This window comes from Borostomias antarcticus, assembly GCF_949987555.1.
Source record: "Borostomias antarcticus genome assembly, chromosome: 23".
Taxonomy (NCBI): domain Eukaryota; kingdom Metazoa; phylum Chordata; class Actinopteri; order Stomiiformes; family Stomiidae; genus Borostomias; species Borostomias antarcticus.
This window is the reverse complement of record NC_140256.1, coordinates 7,179,687-7,196,998: the sequence shown is the minus strand read 5'-3', so window position 1 is coordinate 7,196,998 and position 17,312 is coordinate 7,179,687. Positions and strand designations below refer to the sequence as shown.

Below are 17,312 nucleotides of genomic sequence, written 5' to 3'. Positions count from 1 at the left end.
CGGAAAAGTCGAAGTGCGCATGCCCACCTGTCAAATCAAGCAGACAGACAAGCAGATAACCGTCCACTGGATACTTTAGTTAACCTAGCGCAGATATTCAGGTTATTATGGTCATTGAGAAAATCTATCTTTTCCCTTTGTGTTTTAATTAGCTTTTGCATTAGTGCATCGACGATTTAAAACCTTTTTAAACCTCTATCTGGCTAACCAAAGGTTTTCACCTTCTCAAACATGAAGACGCTGATCGTTGGAATAGGGGGGTAAGTTAAGTATGCTACTAGTTATGTCTAGTTTAGATGTCTAGTTAGGCAACGTAGATAGCTAACTAGTCAAACACCCTTGCATGACCATTGTGGATCGACGTACTGTAGGAAGCTAGCTAGCAGTTTTACTATTTGCAGAGGATATGCAGCAGCATAACTGTCTAATGAATCACTGAATTGTGTAATGCTCTCGTGTCCTCAGCATGACCAATGGAGGGAAGTCCACCTTGTCCAGTAGTCTGCACCAGAAGATCCCCAACAGCTGCATCATTGCTCAGGATGCTTTCTTCAAGGTGCTCTCCGTACACTATTATGCATCGATCCCTCCATGGTTTCATAAGGGTTAGGGAGGGTCATGGGACGCGTCACATTTTTAGCACCGTCCCTCCCTTGTCCTTTCTATATTGTAAACATCTGGATTACATTCATAAACAATCAGATACAAGCTGCTCAGTTAAACAGTTCAGTTAGTGCAGCCTGAAAGAAGCTGAGAAATTCACTCACACCAAAATCGCTTTGTCTCTTTCTCTGATCCTTGTAGGATGACTCTGTGGTGCCTGTGGACAGCAATGGGTTCAAACAATATGATCGTAAGAACAAATAATTGGGAAATGACTAAATATAATTTTACCAATTACATTTGACGACTCACTTCAGATCCAATTCAACAGTAACATTTTACAATTTTACCACGATTCATTTGACTGTTTACATCCGATTCATGCTCCTCTGAAGTGCTCGAGGCGCTCCACATGGACAGGATGATGATGGAGGTGGAGTTAAGGCGGAGGGACCCAGGTTTGTTCCTCATGTCTAGAGGCCTTAGAACACAGCGCCCAGAGATGCCAGATGACCAAGGGGAGGTTTCTGTGCTCATAGTGGAGGGTTTCCTGATCTTCAACTACGGGTAACTGAACAAGACGACACTAGTCGAAGGGAGGAAATGTTCAGACCTAATCTGATCTAAATGTAGACCATGCAGACCTAACATGACTGCCTATCCACAGTTACAATGCGGAGTGTTATGATTGTCCTCCTACTATCCGATTGTTCCAAATGTATTCACTGAATAGTCGCATTTCTCTAGAAGGACACATGCCTTGAATAATGATTTAGAATGGTTCTGAGGTTTTGTTTTTGTGTTTTTTATTTTTATTTTTAATTGACAGACCCCTTAACAAATTAATGGACATGAGATACTTCCTGGAGATTCCCTATGAGATCTGCAGAGAGAGGAGATGGTAGGGGGGTAAATTTTTTTTCAACCCATGATTTGTTTCCTCTTTTATAAATATGGGTCTGTTCAGATATGTGGATAAACTGTATTGTTGAACGGATTCATGAAAGACATCACCCCTCCTATGATTGACAGCTCACGGGTGTATACGCCCCCTGACCCACCAGGGTACTTTGACGGACACGTATGGCCAAAGTATGTGAAACACAGAAAAGAGATGGAAGACCTGGTATCAGGGATTGGTGAGTGTGAGATGCGTGAAGTCAAAATTTATTGAAGCAAAGATTTTTAAGGGTGTTTAAGAATATTATTCCTGTTAGTAAGTTCCATGCTTAGTGAGGTACTCAGAATATGCTTATCTTTCTCGATCTCTCTCGCCAGTCTTGTTGGATGGACTGAGGACAAAGGAAGATTTGTTGGCTTCTGTGTATGAGGATGTAACCAAGAAAGTACAGAGCCTCATGGGTACGTTTGCTACTGGTCAACTGGTTGTTTTGTGACTAAATACACCATTTGAATGGAGGAAATCAGACTACTAGTAGCCCAACGTAAAACTCACTTTTGTTTTGTTGTTTTTCATTCACAGGAAAAGACTGAACAGATTTGTTGAAGATTCTGCCAAGAAACCATACCTTAAAAAAAGCGATGAAGGATGATAATGGACTAATACTTGATTGATGAGAGAGGAAAGATACAAGCCTCATGCCGACCGCATTCAAGTACACAAGTTAACTCTTCTGAAGCAATGCATGCTAGTATTTCTCATTGTTGAGGTGTTTGACAAGATATCAAGTACTTGGACAATGCTCCACTGATTTAATCTGACAATATTCCATTGGTATCTTGTATAGCATTATTAACTAGCATTGTTAAAAAGGGTCCAAAGTCTACAACAGATATCACTGGCTGCTAATAATCTCTGCATCAACATTTACTGTAAAGTTGGCATTTTGACAAAAACACTGCTGTCTTAACTAAGTGGTATTGGTATTTGTGTAATCTACTTTGAGAGAAAGTTGACTGAAATAGCTTAAGCAGAATTGTAGTTTTCAACATGGCTTTCTAGATAGTAGGCTAGCCTATTCAAATAGATTATTTCACCATTCAAACATGTCAAAGTTCAATCCCCCTGGTCAACCAAAGGACAACTCCCTCTTAAGTAGGCCTATACCAGAGGTCATGTATTCGGACTGGGACATGCTTGTGCCTCAGGGGAAGTGGTGGTCAGCACAAGACGTGATTGTGTTGACGAAGAGGTAGCCTACACCAAACAGTTGGAAGTATAAAGGCAGTATTTTGATACAACATTCAGTTCGACAATCTCAGGTGCTGAAGCTAATTCGGATAATCACGTGTTCCCCCCCCCCTACTTAAAGGCGAGGCGTCAGTTTGTGTCATGGATGTGTGCACTTTGCTTTGGAAGATCTTACAGTCCGTCTCTTCCAGCGAACCTCTAGCCGACAGGAGCATGCGTGAGGTACGGGCGAATGTAACTCAATATTCAGAAGCTACATAATGTCTACAACAATGAACCCTTTGGTAAAGGTGCAAACGGTCGGACATACACATTTGCAGGAACAGCGTAAAACTGTGTTTTGTGTTGAGCCAAATACTGCTGCACGTGCTGGACAATTGAGGAGAGGCATTTCTGCGGTTTTCTGGATTTCCAGATATAGCCAACCACAACCTCGTATCTTACCAGTGTCGCAGTGTCAAATTACTAGCCCTTATAAGGCTGCAGGGCAAATCGCGAGCGATTAATGTTGTACAGCTTGATTGGTACGTCTGGAGTGCCCTAGGGGTCACGGTTTCATGCCTTAAATTGAAACGAAAATGTAAAATATAATGCCTAATAAGTTGATGGTGTCACTCGAGTGTTCACTGTTTCTTTAAAACAGGGTCAACAAGCCCCCCCCCCCCAATGGATGTTAACTTTCAGACTATATTTTATTACCTAGCCTATAAACCAGTAGTTCTGACCAGCTGTTCTGAATAGTTGGTCTGATCTAATGGCGCGTTCCAGGCAACCCGTAACTCTTTTTCCGACCTCCTACACGTGAAAATGCTCTGGAATGGCAGTCAAACCCGTAACTTCCCACCCGTGAACTCGTACAGATCGATGTACTCCCAGTTGCCGGGTGGGAAGTTACGGGTTTGACTGCCATTCCAGAGCATTTTCACGTGTAGGAGGTCGGAAAAACACGAGTTACGGGTTGCCTGGAACGCACCATTACTAATCAGATTGTAATACAATTACCAATTAACCCACATGTCCTCTATTTCTCACCTGTTTAACTGTTCTAGTGCTTATTTCGTTCCTTTTTAAAATAAAAAATAAAAAACTCTTTTTTTACACCTCTATACTATATCTAAAACAAGCATGTTATAACTTTAAACAGATGTAGGCTGTCCAAGTTATGCCCTTTCAGCAATTTATGGATGAGCCTTCCTTCTGGCCTGTTTTATTATTATGATTTTTAAATATACAATTATCCAGATAATAAACATAGGCTTGAGGCCACATAGTCCCCCCATTTTGAATCAGTAAATCAGTTTTTCGTATATTTGAAAGGGAATTTCCTGGTAGTTGGCAGACATACAGTAGCCTCCATATTACTAATTTGAAAATGGACAGTTTGTTCTTACGTAATTCCTCGTAATATAATGTTTAAACAAAAAAAATGGGTGCGAAGTCCATTTTAAAACCAAGACAAGTATTCAAGTCAGGACATAATTTTGTCCCATTTAATGTGTATTATTATTTTACAATGTAATATAATAAAGTGTAATTCAGTAACACCATGTTATCATGCTAGTTTGCCAGGATGAAGACAGCCCTGGGTCTGTGGATCATATTGGCAATCCTCTGCTTGGGCCACGGACTTGGGCACGATCCCCATCACCAAGACGACAACAGCAGCCTCTTGCTGGTGAAGAAGGGCAATGCTGAGTTTGCGTTCCGCCTCTACACGCAACTTACAACCTCCAACACCCAAGGCAAGAATGTATTCTTCTCGCCGTTCAGCGTGACCCTCGCCCTGGCTGCACTGTCCGTGGGAGCCAGGGGACAGACCCACCAGCAGCTCTTTAGCGGCCTGGGCTTCAACAACACCCTGCTGACCCAGCAATTGGTGGACGAGGCCTTCCAGACTCTCCTCGCCATTCCCTGCCACAAGTCTGCTGTAGACATGGCTGCAGGGGGTGCCCTGTACCTTCACAACACATTCAAGGTCAGCCCTGACTTCCTGGGGACCTTAAAGCAGTTCTACCTCTCAGACGGTTTCAACATAGACTTCACCAAGACTGCAGAGGCCACCGACACAATTAATAAATATGTGGAGGAGAAAACTGGCGGCAAAATAGACAAGTTAGTCACAGACCTGGACCCAACCACCGTCATGTACCTAATCAGCTACATCTACTACAAGGGTAGGGGGGTGATTTAATGTTCAAACAATTTTCCACTGGCTGGATTGTGTTGATAGTCTATTCTCTCCTCTAAAATGTCCTTCGATTCCATTATTTTCCTCTATCTTATTAAGGAAAATGGGAGATTCCCTTTGACCCTAGGGACACCAAGGAGGAGACATTCCATGTGGACGACCAAACTGATGTTCTGGTCCAGATGATGCATGTGGAAGATAAGTTCAGCACCTACTATGACCAGGAGATCAGCACCACTATCCTCCACCTCAACTATGATGACTCCAACTCCATGATACTGGCCCTGCCTGAGAAAGGCCTTGCCACTCTGGAGAAGGTTATATCCAAGGACCATGTCACCAAGTGGCGCAGGTGGAAGAAGGCCAGGTATAGACGTGTGTGTGTGTGTGTGTGTGTGTGTGTGTGTGTGTGTGTGTGTGTGTGTGTGTGTGTGTGTGTGTGTGTGTGTGTGTGTGTGTGTGTGTGTGTGTGTGTGTGTGTGTGTGTGTGTGTGTGTGTGTGTGTGTGTGTGCGTGCGTGCGCACACGCTATACTCACACTAGCTGCTGGTCTGTATGCATGTGCAGGGCAGAGATGCCAGGCACAGGACCTGAATGTGAAATTATGCCAGTTTATGCCAGTTTTTCTTTGCAGGGAGTACAAGTTAGCTGTTCCTAAGTTCTCCATCAAAACATCGTACTCCCTCAAGGATGTGCTCAGTGGGATGGGCATGGCAGACATGTTCACTGACGCAGCTGAATTCAGTGGCATTTCTGCGGGTCTGAAGGTGAAGGTCTCTAAGGTGAGGAGTTTAAACATGGATAAAGATGACAAAACAGTGGAACATATACTGTAATATGCAATCATTTGAGCATAGTAGTGTCTTGGGCAGGCAATTCTTATGCAACATTTGACAAAATCGAATCCACTCCTAAGAGATGGGTCATATCTCACTGTGCTGCTTGCTTGCCTCATCTGCAGGTGGTCCACCAAGCCACCATAGACGTGGATGAGGTTGGAGCGACCGCTGCAGCTGCTACAGGAGTGGGCCTCATACCACGGTCCTTCAGACCTGTCCCACAACTGAGGTTCGACCGGCCCTTCATGGTCCTGATCATTGACTCGGTGACCGACCGTATTATCTTCATGGGCAAGATTGTCAACCCAAAGGAATGAAAGCACTCGGCACACGGAATCAAGGACTACAGTACTTGTATACTTATATGAACATGTAGTACACAGTAAAAATGTTAATTCAAGTTGTGGTGTTTGTGTGTGATCCTTTCTGTTGTTTCATCTACTGTGGTTTGAGCCATAGATGATGATAATAATAATAATAATATAATTGCTCTATATATTACCCCCAGCGATTATATTGATAATCCAGTATTTAATTATCCATGTATGAAAATGTTTGTAAGGTCTTCTCTGCCTGCTACCAGACACTCAAACATCTGCCAGCTACTAGGTAGGAACTATTTATTTTCCTGTTTCAGTGGGCTTTTCTCCATCCATTGATTTGTTTTCTGTGTTAATTCAGACATGGCTGAAGGAGTGTGGAGCTATTGAAATAACAGATGGAGAGCAAGAAGAAACATAATTCCATAAAAAATCTGAATCAGTTTTATTTGCCAGGAATGTTTTGGTCAATTAGACAAGGACACGATGGGACAGTGTAAATGAGCAGTGCAAAATACAATTTACAAAATGGTGTGCAATGAGTACATATGCAATAAATCCATCGCATCAATCTTTCATCTTTTTGCCTTCCCTCACTCAATTTCTCCCTAATATAACTACTATATTATTTTCCCAAACCATTCCTTTTTGGGTTATGACACAGTGGTTAAGAGCGTCGGACCAGTAACCAAAAGGTCGCTAGTTCTAGACCGAAAGATTGCTGGTTTAAGACCGGGCTGGCCCGCTGATCTACTGTACCTACTCCCTGACCCTTCCCCTATCTTGCTCCTCCTTGTCACCTGGTCTGCCATCGTTTTGAGTAATCTGCCAATGAACAGGGCTCTGTGTTCTAACAAAATATTTGAATACTATGACCAGAATCCATGTCCAGGAGAGTGTGAAGCGCACAGAGCAGCAGTCCTAATAACTTTATGACAGTAGGACAGTGCACTTACTCGCAGAGCCTGTGGGGGCGCAGTTCCGAGAAAACGCTGTGTTGCTTTAATCTGCATATTGTTTGATTTGATTTGATTTGATTTTTATTAGCACCATACAGAAAAAGGCAAACAAGAACAACAAAATAAATAAATAACAGTACAGGGAGAGAAAGGGAGCTTGTTAAAAGGTCCAAAGTCTACAACAAATATCACTGGCTGCTATTTATCTTCTCTGCATCAACATTTACTCTAAAGTTGGAATTCTGACAAAAATAGTGCATATCTGTCTTAGTTGAAGTGGTATTTAGAATGTGTAATCTACTTGAAAGAAAGCGAATTGACTGAAACAGCACAAGCAGAAGTGTAGTTTTCCACAACGCTATTCAGATAGTATTAAAAATGATTATTTCACCATTTTGTAGCAGTTGTTTATGATAACACTGCAGGAAGAATTCTCCAACCTCTTTGTTGAGGATCACTCCTGTGTCTCAGTGTATTGAAGAACTACACTGTGATTCTGTGGTTAGAGCTCATGTTGATCAGTAATCATTACTCAGGACAAATATGGAGGCTAAGCTGGTGGTACCAAACAAACATGTCCAAGTTCATTCCCCTTGGCCAGAGCCCCAAATGAAGGACATCTCCCTATCATATATACTCTGTCTCTTAGGAAGAGGAGCTACAGTATAAGCTGTTGTCTGGTCAGGGTAAGTATTGAGCTACCTATTCTAAACTTTCGCTTTAAATGCAACACTCTCAGATGCTTGCCTGACTTAATGAAGGTTTGTTTGGATGATCACATGTTTTTTGCCAAATTAAAGCGAGGTATCAGTACATTTGTAGACTTTGCTTTGGAAGATCTACTGTCTCACGACTACTCCTTTGAGGGTAACATCCATAGTCAAAAGGGGAGAAAAAAAGGCCAAACAGGAATTTTGCCTATCATATTTTTTCTTTGTCTAATTTAGTCAAAATTATAATCTTTATGAACATTAAAACTTTATAAACTCTTGGTCTTGGACAAACTTTCAAAACAAAATCAAGTATGTCAGACAGTATATTATCTAAATGATCAAATAATTATTTAGTTCTGAATAGCAGTTCTGAATAGTTGGTCTGATGATAGTTTGTCCGATAATACAATTACCATATTCCTCCCTTGCCCTTACCTGTTTAACTGTTCTAGTGCGCATTTCTTTACAATTTTGATATGTTTTTAAACACATCAACCTCCTTCCTGGCCTGCTTTTTATTTTTATTTTTTACAATAAACATAGGCTTAAGGCCACTTAGTTGTCCCCCACCTGGCTACAGCCGAAGTGGGGGGACTTTAAGTTGACCAGTTCATGTCGTGTGTCAGTGCGTCAGTGCATCAGTCTTTCAATTGACAACTACATTTTGATTTTTACATAAACTATGCTTGGTGTCTCAGTATAATCTCAGACAAGTTTACTCAAGAAACCATGTACTTTCTACATCCGCAGAGAGCAGAGCTTGAGTTGTTTAGAAGTCCTAGATATGACAGTGTTTCAACATTCATTATATTGGACTGAAGACCATACAGGTACATGGACTTGTTTGCCTACTAGATGGAGGCATTGAGTAGGGGGTGGAGGGGGGAGTGGAGGTCACAGAGTCACTGAGAGGTTACCACAAGAGAACATGCATAATGGGTGGGGGACAACATGTTTACATGCGTACTTTGAAAATTATTAACCTTGTAATTCTCTTTCCATGAAAAGGGCATTTCCTGGTAGTTGGCTGACATACTGTACTAATTTGAAAAATATATGGAACATTGAAAAGACAGAGGTTGTTCTTGCATAATTCCTCTAAATGTAATTTTCAAACACCAAAAAAATGATGCAAGGTTCATTTTATAGCCAAACTAGTCTTAAAGTCAGGACATCATTCGTCTCAATTCTCATTAATTAGTGTGTTATTATTTTACAATGTAATGAAAATGTTTTTAGTAACACCATGTTTTTATGCTAGTGTGCCATGATGAAGACAGCCCTGGGTCTGTGGGTCATATCGGCAGTTCTCTACTTGGGTCAAGGAAATCACCATGAGGGTCACCATGACAAAAATCACCCCGACGGACATGGGCATGATCACCATCACCAAGACAACAACAGCAGCCTTCTACTGGTGAAGAAGGGCAATGCTGAGTTTGCGTTCCGCCTCTACAAGCAACTTACCACCTCCAACACCCAAGGCAAGAATGTATTCTTCTCGCCGTTCAGCGCGACCCTCGCCCTGGCTGCACTGTCCGTGGGAGCCAGGGGACAGACCCACCAGCAGCTCTTTAGCGGCCTGGGCTTCAACAACACCCTGCTGACCCAGCAGATGGTGGACGAGGCCTTCCAGACTCTCCTCACCATTCCCCGCCCCAAGTCTGCTGTAGACATGGCTGTAGGGGGTGCCCTGTACCTTCACAACACATTCAAGGTCAGCCCTGACTTCCTGGGGACCTTAAAGCAGTTCTACCTCTCAGACGGTTTCAACATAGACTTCACCAAGACTGCAGAGGCCACCGACACAATTAATAAATATGTGGAGGAGAAAACTGGCGGCAAAATAGACAAGTTGGTCACAGACCTGGACCCAGCCACCGTCATGTACCTAATCAGTTACATCTACTTCAAGGGTAGGGGGGTGATTTAATGTTCAAACAATTTTCCACTGGCTGGACAGTGTTAGATAGGTCTCTCTTGCCCATATTCTATTCTCTCCTCTAAAATGTCCTTCGGTTCCATTATTTTCTTCTATCTTATTAAGGAAAATGGGAGATTCCCTTTGACCCTAGGGACACCGAGGAGGAGACATTCCATGTGGACGACCAAACTGATGTTCTGGTCCAGATGATGCATGTGGAAGATAAGTTCAGCACCTACTATGACCAGGAGATCAGCACCACTATCCTCCACCTCAACTACGATGACTCCAACTCCATGATATTGGCCCTGCCTGAGAAAGGCCTTGCCACTCTGGAGAAGGTTATATGCAAGGACCATGTCACCAAGTGGCGCAGGTGGAAGAAGGCCAGGTAAAGACTGGAGTGTGTGTGTGTGTGTGTGTGTGTGTGTGTGTGTGTGTGTGTGTGTGTGTGTGTGTGTGTGTGTGTGTGTGTGTGTGTGTGTTACACTCTCAAGCTGCTGGTCTGAATGCATGCACGGCACAGATGCCAGGCACAGGACCTGAATGTGAAATTAATTAGGTCTGTTTTTCTTTGCAGGGAGTACAAGTTAGCTGTTCCTAAGTTCTCCATCAAAACATCGTACTCCCTCAAGGATGTGCTCAGTGGGATGGGCATGGCAGACATGTTCACTGACGCAGCTGACTTCAGTGGCATTTCTGCGGGTCTGAAGGTGAAGGTCTCTAAGGTGAGGAGTTTAAACATGGATAAAGATGGTAAAATAGTCTGGAAAATATACTGTAATATGCAATCATTTGAGCATGGTAATGTCTTTGGCAGGCAATTCGATTTTGTAACATCTGACAAAATAGAATCCACTCTGAAGAGATAAGTCATATCTCACTGTGCTGCTTGCTTGCCTCATCTTCAGGTGGTCCACCAAGCCACCATAGATGTGGATGAGGTTGGAGCGACCGCTGCAGCTGCTACAGGAGTGGGCTTCATACCATACTCCTTCAGATATGTCCCAGAACTGAAGTTCGACCGGCCCTTCATGGTCCTGGTCATTGACTCTGTGACCGACAGTATTCTCTTCATGGGCAAGATTGTCAACCCAAAGGAATGAAATCAGTGGGCACACAGCTATTTTTTCAAGGAAATACTCGTATGCACTCATATGAAGTACAGTAAAAATGTAAACTCAAGTTGTGTTGTTTGTGTGTGATCCTTTCTGCATCTCATCAGTTTGAGCCATAGAAAATATTATATAATAATTGCTAATAGGCTTTATTACCACCAGCGATTATATATTCTTAATACTGCATTTATGTATCCAATATCCATGTATGAAAAGTTCAGGAAATTTATAGTTAGGATAAACTGGATCCCGTCACTTCCATGCCTGCAGACACAACGGGGACACAACAGAATGGAACTACTAGGCAGGATCGATTTATTTTCCTGTTTCAAGCTTTTTTTCGCCCATTGATTGCTTCGGTCTGTAGGTTATATTCAGACATGGCCGAAGGAGCGGGGGAGCTAGTAACGGATGGAGAGCAAGAAGAAACCTATTTCCATAAACAAAGGGCGCAATGTACACCAGAGGAGGAGGCAAGGCTCGAAAGGCAACACTACTGGAAAGTGATCGATGCGTTTAGATACTACAGGTAGCCGTAACGTTAATGAAACGCTGCACAAATGATTGACTGTCTCAAGGGCTAGCAACTAGCTAGGTAGCTAGCTGTCAAAACAAAGCATCTTGACCTAGACAATCTGGCTTGTAATTTTCCTTATTTTGAGTGCTATATGAACAGTGCATTTGAAGCTTATTAGTGTTTACTGATATTGTTTAATATTCTTTTTTCTTTTTTTTAAATTTTAATTAAAAAAAAAAACTTTTGGTGAGGTGTGAGCAGCTGGGGGTGGTTGGCTGCATAGCTAAATAGTTTTAGTTAGCTAGCTAGCCTGCTTTTTTCTCTTTTATAACTAACTAACATACCTAACATTATTATAACTTAATATCGTACTACAATAAATCCATCGCATAATCCTTTCATCTTCTTCCCTTACTCAATTTCTCCCTTCACAAACTGTATTATCTTCCCAATCCATTCCTCCTTTGCATTATTCACACTGCCCCCTTCCTTTTCCTTTTTTCCTTTCCTGGTTACCTGGTAGCTTGTCCTAACAAAATATTTGGGCTCTGTGTCCTAACAAAATATTGACTACTTTTACCAGATTCCATGTCCAGGAGCGTGTGAAGCGCGCAGAGCGACAGTTCCGGAGTCTTCCGCAGCACCACCAGATGCTGTTGCCAGGGGTCCTGCCCAACCTGGCCCGTATCCAGTGCTGTGTGGACCACAACCAGGAGGTGCTGCAGGCCATCGTGCTCAACTGCATTCACATGTTCGAAAACATGGAGTACGGGGAAGAGGTCGGTGTTGGTCACATACTGTACTCGTATTTATAACCCACTGACATTTCACACAAGCTGTGAATTATGATGATGAAATCTCTCCCTCTTCCCAGGATGACCTCAGGAAGGTGCGTCCTTCATCCACGTTCGACATGGACAAGCTCAAGTCAACCATCAAGCAGTTTGTACGAGACTGGAGTGAGGCAGGCCAGGCAGAGAGAGACTCCTGCTACCTGCCCCTCATCCAGGAAGTCCAGAGACTCTTTCCCAGCGACCAGTAGTGAGAAGACACACACACACACACACACACACACACACACACACACACACATACATGCTGTTTAATGCTCCACTTTTGTGACTACATGTCATTTGTTGTGTGTGTGCGTTCATTCAGTGATGGGCTGGTTTTATGTGCAGTGATGTGTCCAAGGTGAGCGTGCTGGTTCCGGGGGCTGGGCTTGGCCGTCTGGCGTGGGAAATCGCTCGACTGGGCTACATCTGCCAAGGCAACGAATGGAGCTTCTTCATGCTCTTCTCCTCTAACTTTGTCCTCAACAGGTATCAGACAATTACTTATAGCTTATTACTGTGTTATTGAATAATTTAAGTTTAGACTTAACTGCCTATCAAGTCTTTTATACAGTGCAGAACCTTATTATACTTTGCAGAGTAAAAAGGAACCAAAAAATTAAAAGAGAGCAGATGTAACCATTAACAGCTCATAAAGATGAAAAAAGGAGTCAATTGTATCACTGTAATGTTCAATGAGTGACTTGATATTAAACCTTGAACTCTCCTCCCTGTCCTCAGATGTGACAAGCTCAACTCCCTTACCTTGTACCCCTGGATCCATCAGTTCAGCAACAACAAGAGATCATCTGACCAGACCCGACCAATCACCTTCCCTGATGTCAACCCACAGAGCCTACCGCCAGACTCTGACTTCTCCATGGTTGCTGGGGACTTCCAAGAAGTCTACAACGAGCCTAGTGAGTGGTGGGCCAGATATGGGCCGTCTTTAAGAGTCCTCCAATCACACTGCAAAGCATTGTCATGTGAATCTTAAAAGAACACGCTAACTTAATTAGCGAAATTAGCTTATTTGCCATCTTCCACCGAGTCAGATAAGAAGATGCATATTCTTCTCTGTGTGTGTGTAGTAGGAAGCATTGAGACCAGTTAGAGCCGTTAGCCTAGGCTAACTGGTGCCAATCCATTTCCAATGATTGCAGCTAAGCTAGGCTAACAGCTCTAACGGGTCTCAATGCTTCCTTTTGCACGCACAGAGAAGGGTATGTATCTTCTTATCTAGGAGGAAGATGGCAAATAAGCTAATTTCCCCAAAAGTTGGCATGTTCCTTTAAAGTCCTTTCCTTGAGGAGGCATGGACTACACTTTGGATTCAACTAATCATTGTTTATTGTTTATTATGGATCCCCATTAGTCGACGCACAAGACGACGGACTAGTCTTCCTGCAGTCCAAATTAAAATATCAATACAAAACAGTAATTGTAAAACATGTAACAACAGGTTACAACAACTAAAAAACAGTACCACAGATTACAATCAATATTCATTAATCAATAATCATTGACTGGTTGTAATAGAAATGACTGACTTCAACCAACCAAACTGCCTTCAGTTGTGTCACCATATGAAAGAGTAGGTCTAAGGATGCTTCTCTCTCCTTCTCAGATTCCTGGGACTGTGTGGCCACCTGCTTCTTCATCGACACCGCTCACAACGTCATCGACTACATCGAGACCATCTGGAACATTCTCAAACCAGGAGGGGTCTGGATTAATCTGGGTGAGTCCCAACAGACAGGTCAGGCTATATTGCTCAACACTGACCAGTCAGTTTCTTTTTTGACTGGCCTGTGGCTTACAAATATTCCCTCATAACTAATCACATAAGACAACTGAAAATGTATTGCACTGTCAGTGACTGAACTATCTTTCCAAGCACAGAATGTAACACAGTCATTCTTCTCTATTTGTTGTTGGTGATGTGGTGTGTGTGTGTGTGTGTGTGTGTGCATGCATGTGCTTGGGACATTCAATAACCAAAGAGTTCCCTCTGTTGCCCAGGTCCTCTGCTGTACCACTTTGAGAACATGGCCAATGAGCTGTCGATCGAGCTCAGCTACGAGGACATCAGGACAGCCATCATCAAATATGGATTCCACTTGGAGGTGAATAGGAATATACCTCGTGGCTCGAGCAGTAACATACACCCCAGTGCGTGTTTCGGTATATTTCAGTACTTTGTACTTTGCCCAAGATTTTCTCAAGATGTCTGTCTTTGTCACAGGTGGAGAGAGAGTCAGTCCAGACTACCTACACAGAGAATGACTGCTCAATGCTCAAGTACCTGTACGACTGCGTCCTCTTTGTGGCACGGAAACCCATCCACCTGTACGCCGATGTCGGTGGTCTCAACGGAGTCCCAGAGAGCCAGCAGGTGGCATCGCCACGGCGAGAGTTTGGCGACAGCCTGACGTGACATCACTGAGCAAAGGAGAGCCAGCTAGGAGCTTGACCAAGACAAGTTTTTAAAAAACAAACTAGGAAATGAACTACAGAAAGACATGAATGGACAACTGTTTTTCTTTCATGTTTATTCTTCTTTTGTATTATCTCATCGATGGAACTGCCAGATCGCACCTCATACTTGGAGCGGTATAGGGAATTTCATATTACCCCACATCAGAAGTGGAAGAGGGATATAATATTCCGACTTCTGATTTCTACGAGGGAGACACGACGTCTGTACACTCTTCAGCCAATCACAAACAAGTGCCAGGACTGCGGAGTGACAGTGACTGAAGAACTCTATGACCTAAGCTGTTCATCTCTGCCTCATACGTCAACATGTATTTATTAAAATATGTTATGTGACCAACTTGCTGTATTGGTTATACTGAGCTTTGGTAATGGTGATTGTCCCACTGATGGGTCAAAGATCCAGGTCCAAAGAAAAAAAAAAAGTTGTTTTAAACTTTAGAATTGTACACAGGGTGAGTTTTAGCATCTCCTGTAATAAAAGCATCAACCTTTTTCAAACATTTCATGAAGTGAGTTAATTTTGTCTCCTTGGATGTTTGTTCAAGGTGTGTTTTATCCATCCATAGCATATTTGGTTTGTTTTTAATAAATTTCCCGAAATGATTTGTGACTTTGGAGCAAAACGTAACCATGTAATTTAGGGAGGGGGTTGAAAGAGAAGATAACAGTGATTATAATGTAAAGGGGAGATTTTGTGTAAATATCCTACATATTTTGTGACCACCAATGTTGAGTGCATGTAGTGACCAGGTAGTGCCGATAGACGGCAATACTGGGCGGGGACTATCACGGATGTCGCAGTTCAGTTACATGAGGGTGGTAAATAGTACTGTTGTGACGGTGACTGAAGAAGTAACAGCAGATATTCTGAAATCGTTCAGTTTTTACGTCAGTAGTGGATAAGAAGTGAGTGTATTCTGTCAGTTGATAAAGAAGAGGTACTGCATACCTCCGTAGACTATACCTTCGACTACACTACTGGTGGTAAACACCTGTTGCCTCCAACAAGATTCCATCCGTGACATTCATGGCGAAAAGGCGAGCAGAGCAGGTTTTGTTTCACAACGTTTCTCCCAAAAGATGCCTCGGTTCACCACGCGGCTTTGATACGCACTTGGAGAGCATGGCTGCAGTCGGGGGCGTGAGTCCGCCATCGCTGCTCGCATTGTTCAGTAGTCGCTGCAGAAAGAGAGCGTTTTATTTCGAAGATGAAGAGGAACATAAAGAAATAATCCAACCTCGCAAGATTACAGCCAGTGACCGTCAGGTGGGTGTATCAGATGGTTCGCTGGTTAACAGTTCTGCAAGTTTCCAGAACAGGAGCTCTACATTTGCAAACTCGACGACTTCAGCAAATTCTAAGAAACGTGCACGAGAGGACACCGCCAATTCCAAACAAGGTTCTCCTGAACGTGTAAGTATTATGCATATTCAAAAGGCATGTTTGTCAGACCGTTGGTTCTATCCATATCCCTAGTTAGCTTATTCAACCTAGCCAGCCAGCTGTCTCTTTGATTCTGTCCACTAGATGTCGCTAGCTGCACGCTGGCTGCCCTTACTTACCTTTTCTTTTCAACACTTTCAGGTCTCTGCTCAACCCTCAATCCCAGCATAACACTCCTGTCGGTCTCTTGTCTTCATTAACTGAATTCTGAAGTCTTATACTCTGCCTTGCCCCTAGGTCACACACAAAGATGAGAATGGTGGTGATGAAAGCGAAGATCTCAACACTTTCAACTCGTTCCAGTACTGGAGGGTGCCTCTGCCTGAGCTGGACCTGTCTCTTCTGCAGGACGAACACTTGGCGGAGCCCCAAAGACGAACCTCAGCCTACGAGGGCTCTTCCGATGTCATGGAGACATGACGAGCTGCACAAAAACTGAGACTGACACATCACATTACATTAGTCATTTAGACGCTTTTATCCTAAGTTACTTAAAATAAGTGCATTCAACATAAGTAGTCAAGAGAACTAGTAGTCGTCAGAAATCATAAGTGCATCTCCTTTCTTAACAAGCATCAAGAGCATAACCAGTGCTAAAGTAAAAGTGTAAACAAATATGACACAACGAATATGACATGATTCATCCACCAGTACCCTCACTGAACACCAACCCCATCCTACATGAGGAAAAGACTACAGTACAGAATGTAGGCTACTACATGTCAAGTTCACTGCTTAGTCATGCACATAACTGTCCTCAATAATAACCCACAATTGATACCAGATAATACATTCCATACAGGCCTCAATATAATTCTGGACCTCGACCTCAAGGGTCTTTATTGTCCACACATGATCACTCACTATTGATACCAGATACTAATACATTCGAAATATTCTGTTTGTTTTTTTTGCTTAGGACAAAACTATATAAACTATCGGTGTCGTTCTTCCTGACTGAAAAACCCAAAGCAAGAGATGACTTAAGACTTAAAGGGATTCAATGGAATGTTTATCATTGTTGTTATGTATACTGCACTGTAAATTGCAGTGTGAAGCCTAACGTAGTTACAAGTAGAGCCCACCCCTTGTTTCTAGACCAACCAGAGGTTTCTATATATCGACAAGCCAATGGAAAGCTTTGTTTGTGCAATGGGATACAACTTACCTTGCTACTCTGCATTTCTACTGTCTCGAGATGTC

At 42.8% G+C, this 17,312-nt stretch overlaps 4 protein-coding genes across 6 annotated transcripts; all 4 read left to right on the top strand.

Annotated features, from left to right (window-relative positions):
- The first annotated feature begins 59 nt into the window (after positions 1–59).
- On the top strand, positions 60–2,614 carry nmrk1 (nicotinamide riboside kinase 1). Of its 2 annotated transcripts, none has more exons than XM_084457113.1 (8): positions 60–260; positions 466–556; positions 805–853; positions 999–1,170; positions 1,433–1,504; positions 1,636–1,742; positions 1,882–1,965; positions 2,087–2,614. In XM_084457113.1, exons 1-8 carry the CDS (start codon positions 232–234, stop codon positions 2,095–2,097), a joined length of 615 nt encoding a protein of 204 aa, XP_084313239.1. In that variant the 5' UTR covers positions 60–231; the 3' UTR covers positions 2,098–2,614. The 2 variants fall into 2 exon arrangements, with proteins under 2 accessions (XP_084313239.1, XP_084313240.1); XM_084457114.1 differs by having other exon boundaries at positions 60–269.
- A 151-nt stretch (positions 2,615–2,765) lies between these two features.
- LOC311324616 (alpha-1-antitrypsin-like) lies at positions 2,766–6,140 on the top strand. The gene is made up of 5 exons (XM_084457112.1): positions 2,766–2,977; positions 4,317–4,929; positions 5,043–5,310; positions 5,578–5,725; positions 5,905–6,140. Exons 1-5 carry the CDS (start codon positions 2,897–2,899, stop codon positions 6,097–6,099), a joined length of 1,305 nt encoding a protein of 434 aa, XP_084313238.1. The 5' UTR covers positions 2,766–2,896; the 3' UTR covers positions 6,100–6,140.
- Positions 6,141–7,605: 1,465 nt separating this feature from the next.
- On the top strand, positions 7,606–10,883 carry LOC311324602 (alpha-1-antitrypsin-like). The gene is made up of 5 exons (XM_084457094.1): positions 7,606–7,747; positions 9,036–9,690; positions 9,822–10,089; positions 10,279–10,426; positions 10,610–10,883. Exons 2-5 carry the CDS (start codon positions 9,042–9,044, stop codon positions 10,802–10,804), a joined length of 1,260 nt encoding a protein of 419 aa, XP_084313220.1. The 5' UTR covers positions 7,606–7,747; positions 9,036–9,041; the 3' UTR covers positions 10,805–10,883.
- A 128-nt stretch (positions 10,884–11,011) lies between these two features.
- On the top strand, positions 11,012–15,110 carry carnmt1 (carnosine N-methyltransferase 1). 2 transcript variants are annotated; one of them, XM_084457091.1, is made up of 8 exons: positions 11,012–11,345; positions 11,917–12,112; positions 12,208–12,374; positions 12,515–12,655; positions 12,908–13,086; positions 13,794–13,907; positions 14,189–14,292; positions 14,412–15,110. In XM_084457091.1, the coding sequence occupies exons 1-8, from the start codon at positions 11,077–11,079 to the stop codon at positions 14,601–14,603; spliced, it is 1,362 nt and encodes a 453-aa protein (XP_084313217.1). In that variant the 5' UTR covers positions 11,012–11,076; the 3' UTR covers positions 14,604–15,110. The 2 variants fall into 2 exon arrangements, with proteins under 2 accessions (XP_084313217.1, XP_084313218.1); XM_084457092.1 differs by lacking the exon at positions 11,012–11,345 and having other exon boundaries at positions 11,381–12,112.
- The last annotated feature ends 2,202 nt before the right edge of the window (positions 15,111–17,312 follow it).

What these genes read in the sequence shown, in the direction of transcription:
- LOC311324616 (XM_084457112.1), top strand. Translation starts at nt 2,897, where the DNA reads ATGGATGTGTGCACTTTGCTTTGGAAGATCTTACAGTCCGTCTCTTCC. An exon ending in CCGACAGGAGCATGCGTGAG is followed by an intron (nt 2,978 to 4,316) that starts GTACGGGCGAAT and finishes TTATCATGCTAG; the next exon opens with TTTGCCAGGATGAAGACAGC. An exon ending in TGAAGGTGAAGGTCTCTAAG is followed by an intron (nt 5,726 to 5,904) that starts GTGAGGAGTTTA and finishes CCTCATCTGCAG; the next exon opens with GTGGTCCACCAAGCCACCAT.
- carnmt1 (XM_084457091.1), top strand. Translation starts at nt 11,077, where the DNA reads ATGCCTGCAGACACAACGGGGACACAACAGAATGGAACTACTAGGCAG. An exon ending in TCTAACTTTGTCCTCAACAG is followed by an intron (nt 12,656 to 12,907) that starts GTATCAGACAAT and finishes CCCTGTCCTCAG; the next exon opens with ATGTGACAAGCTCAACTCCC. An exon ending in AATATGGATTCCACTTGGAG is followed by an intron (nt 14,293 to 14,411) that starts GTGAATAGGAAT and finishes TCTTTGTCACAG; the next exon opens with GTGGAGAGAGAGTCAGTCCA.
- nmrk1 (XM_084457113.1), top strand. Translation starts at nt 232, where the DNA reads ATGAAGACGCTGATCGTTGGAATAGGGGG. An exon ending in TTCCTGATCTTCAACTACGG is followed by an intron (nt 1,171 to 1,432) that starts GTAACTGAACAA and finishes TTTAATTGACAG; the next exon opens with ACCCCTTAACAAATTAATGG. An exon ending in ATCTGCAGAGAGAGGAGATG is followed by an intron (nt 1,505 to 1,635) that starts GTAGGGGGGTAA and finishes TATGATTGACAG; the next exon opens with CTCACGGGTGTATACGCCCC.
- LOC311324602 (XM_084457094.1), top strand. Translation starts at nt 9,042, where the DNA reads ATGATGAAGACAGCCCTGGGTCTGTGGGTCATATCGGCAGTTCTCTAC. An exon ending in CAGTTACATCTACTTCAAGG is followed by an intron (nt 9,691 to 9,821) that starts GTAGGGGGGTGA and finishes TATCTTATTAAG; the next exon opens with GAAAATGGGAGATTCCCTTT. An exon ending in TGAAGGTGAAGGTCTCTAAG is followed by an intron (nt 10,427 to 10,609) that starts GTGAGGAGTTTA and finishes CCTCATCTTCAG; the next exon opens with GTGGTCCACCAAGCCACCAT.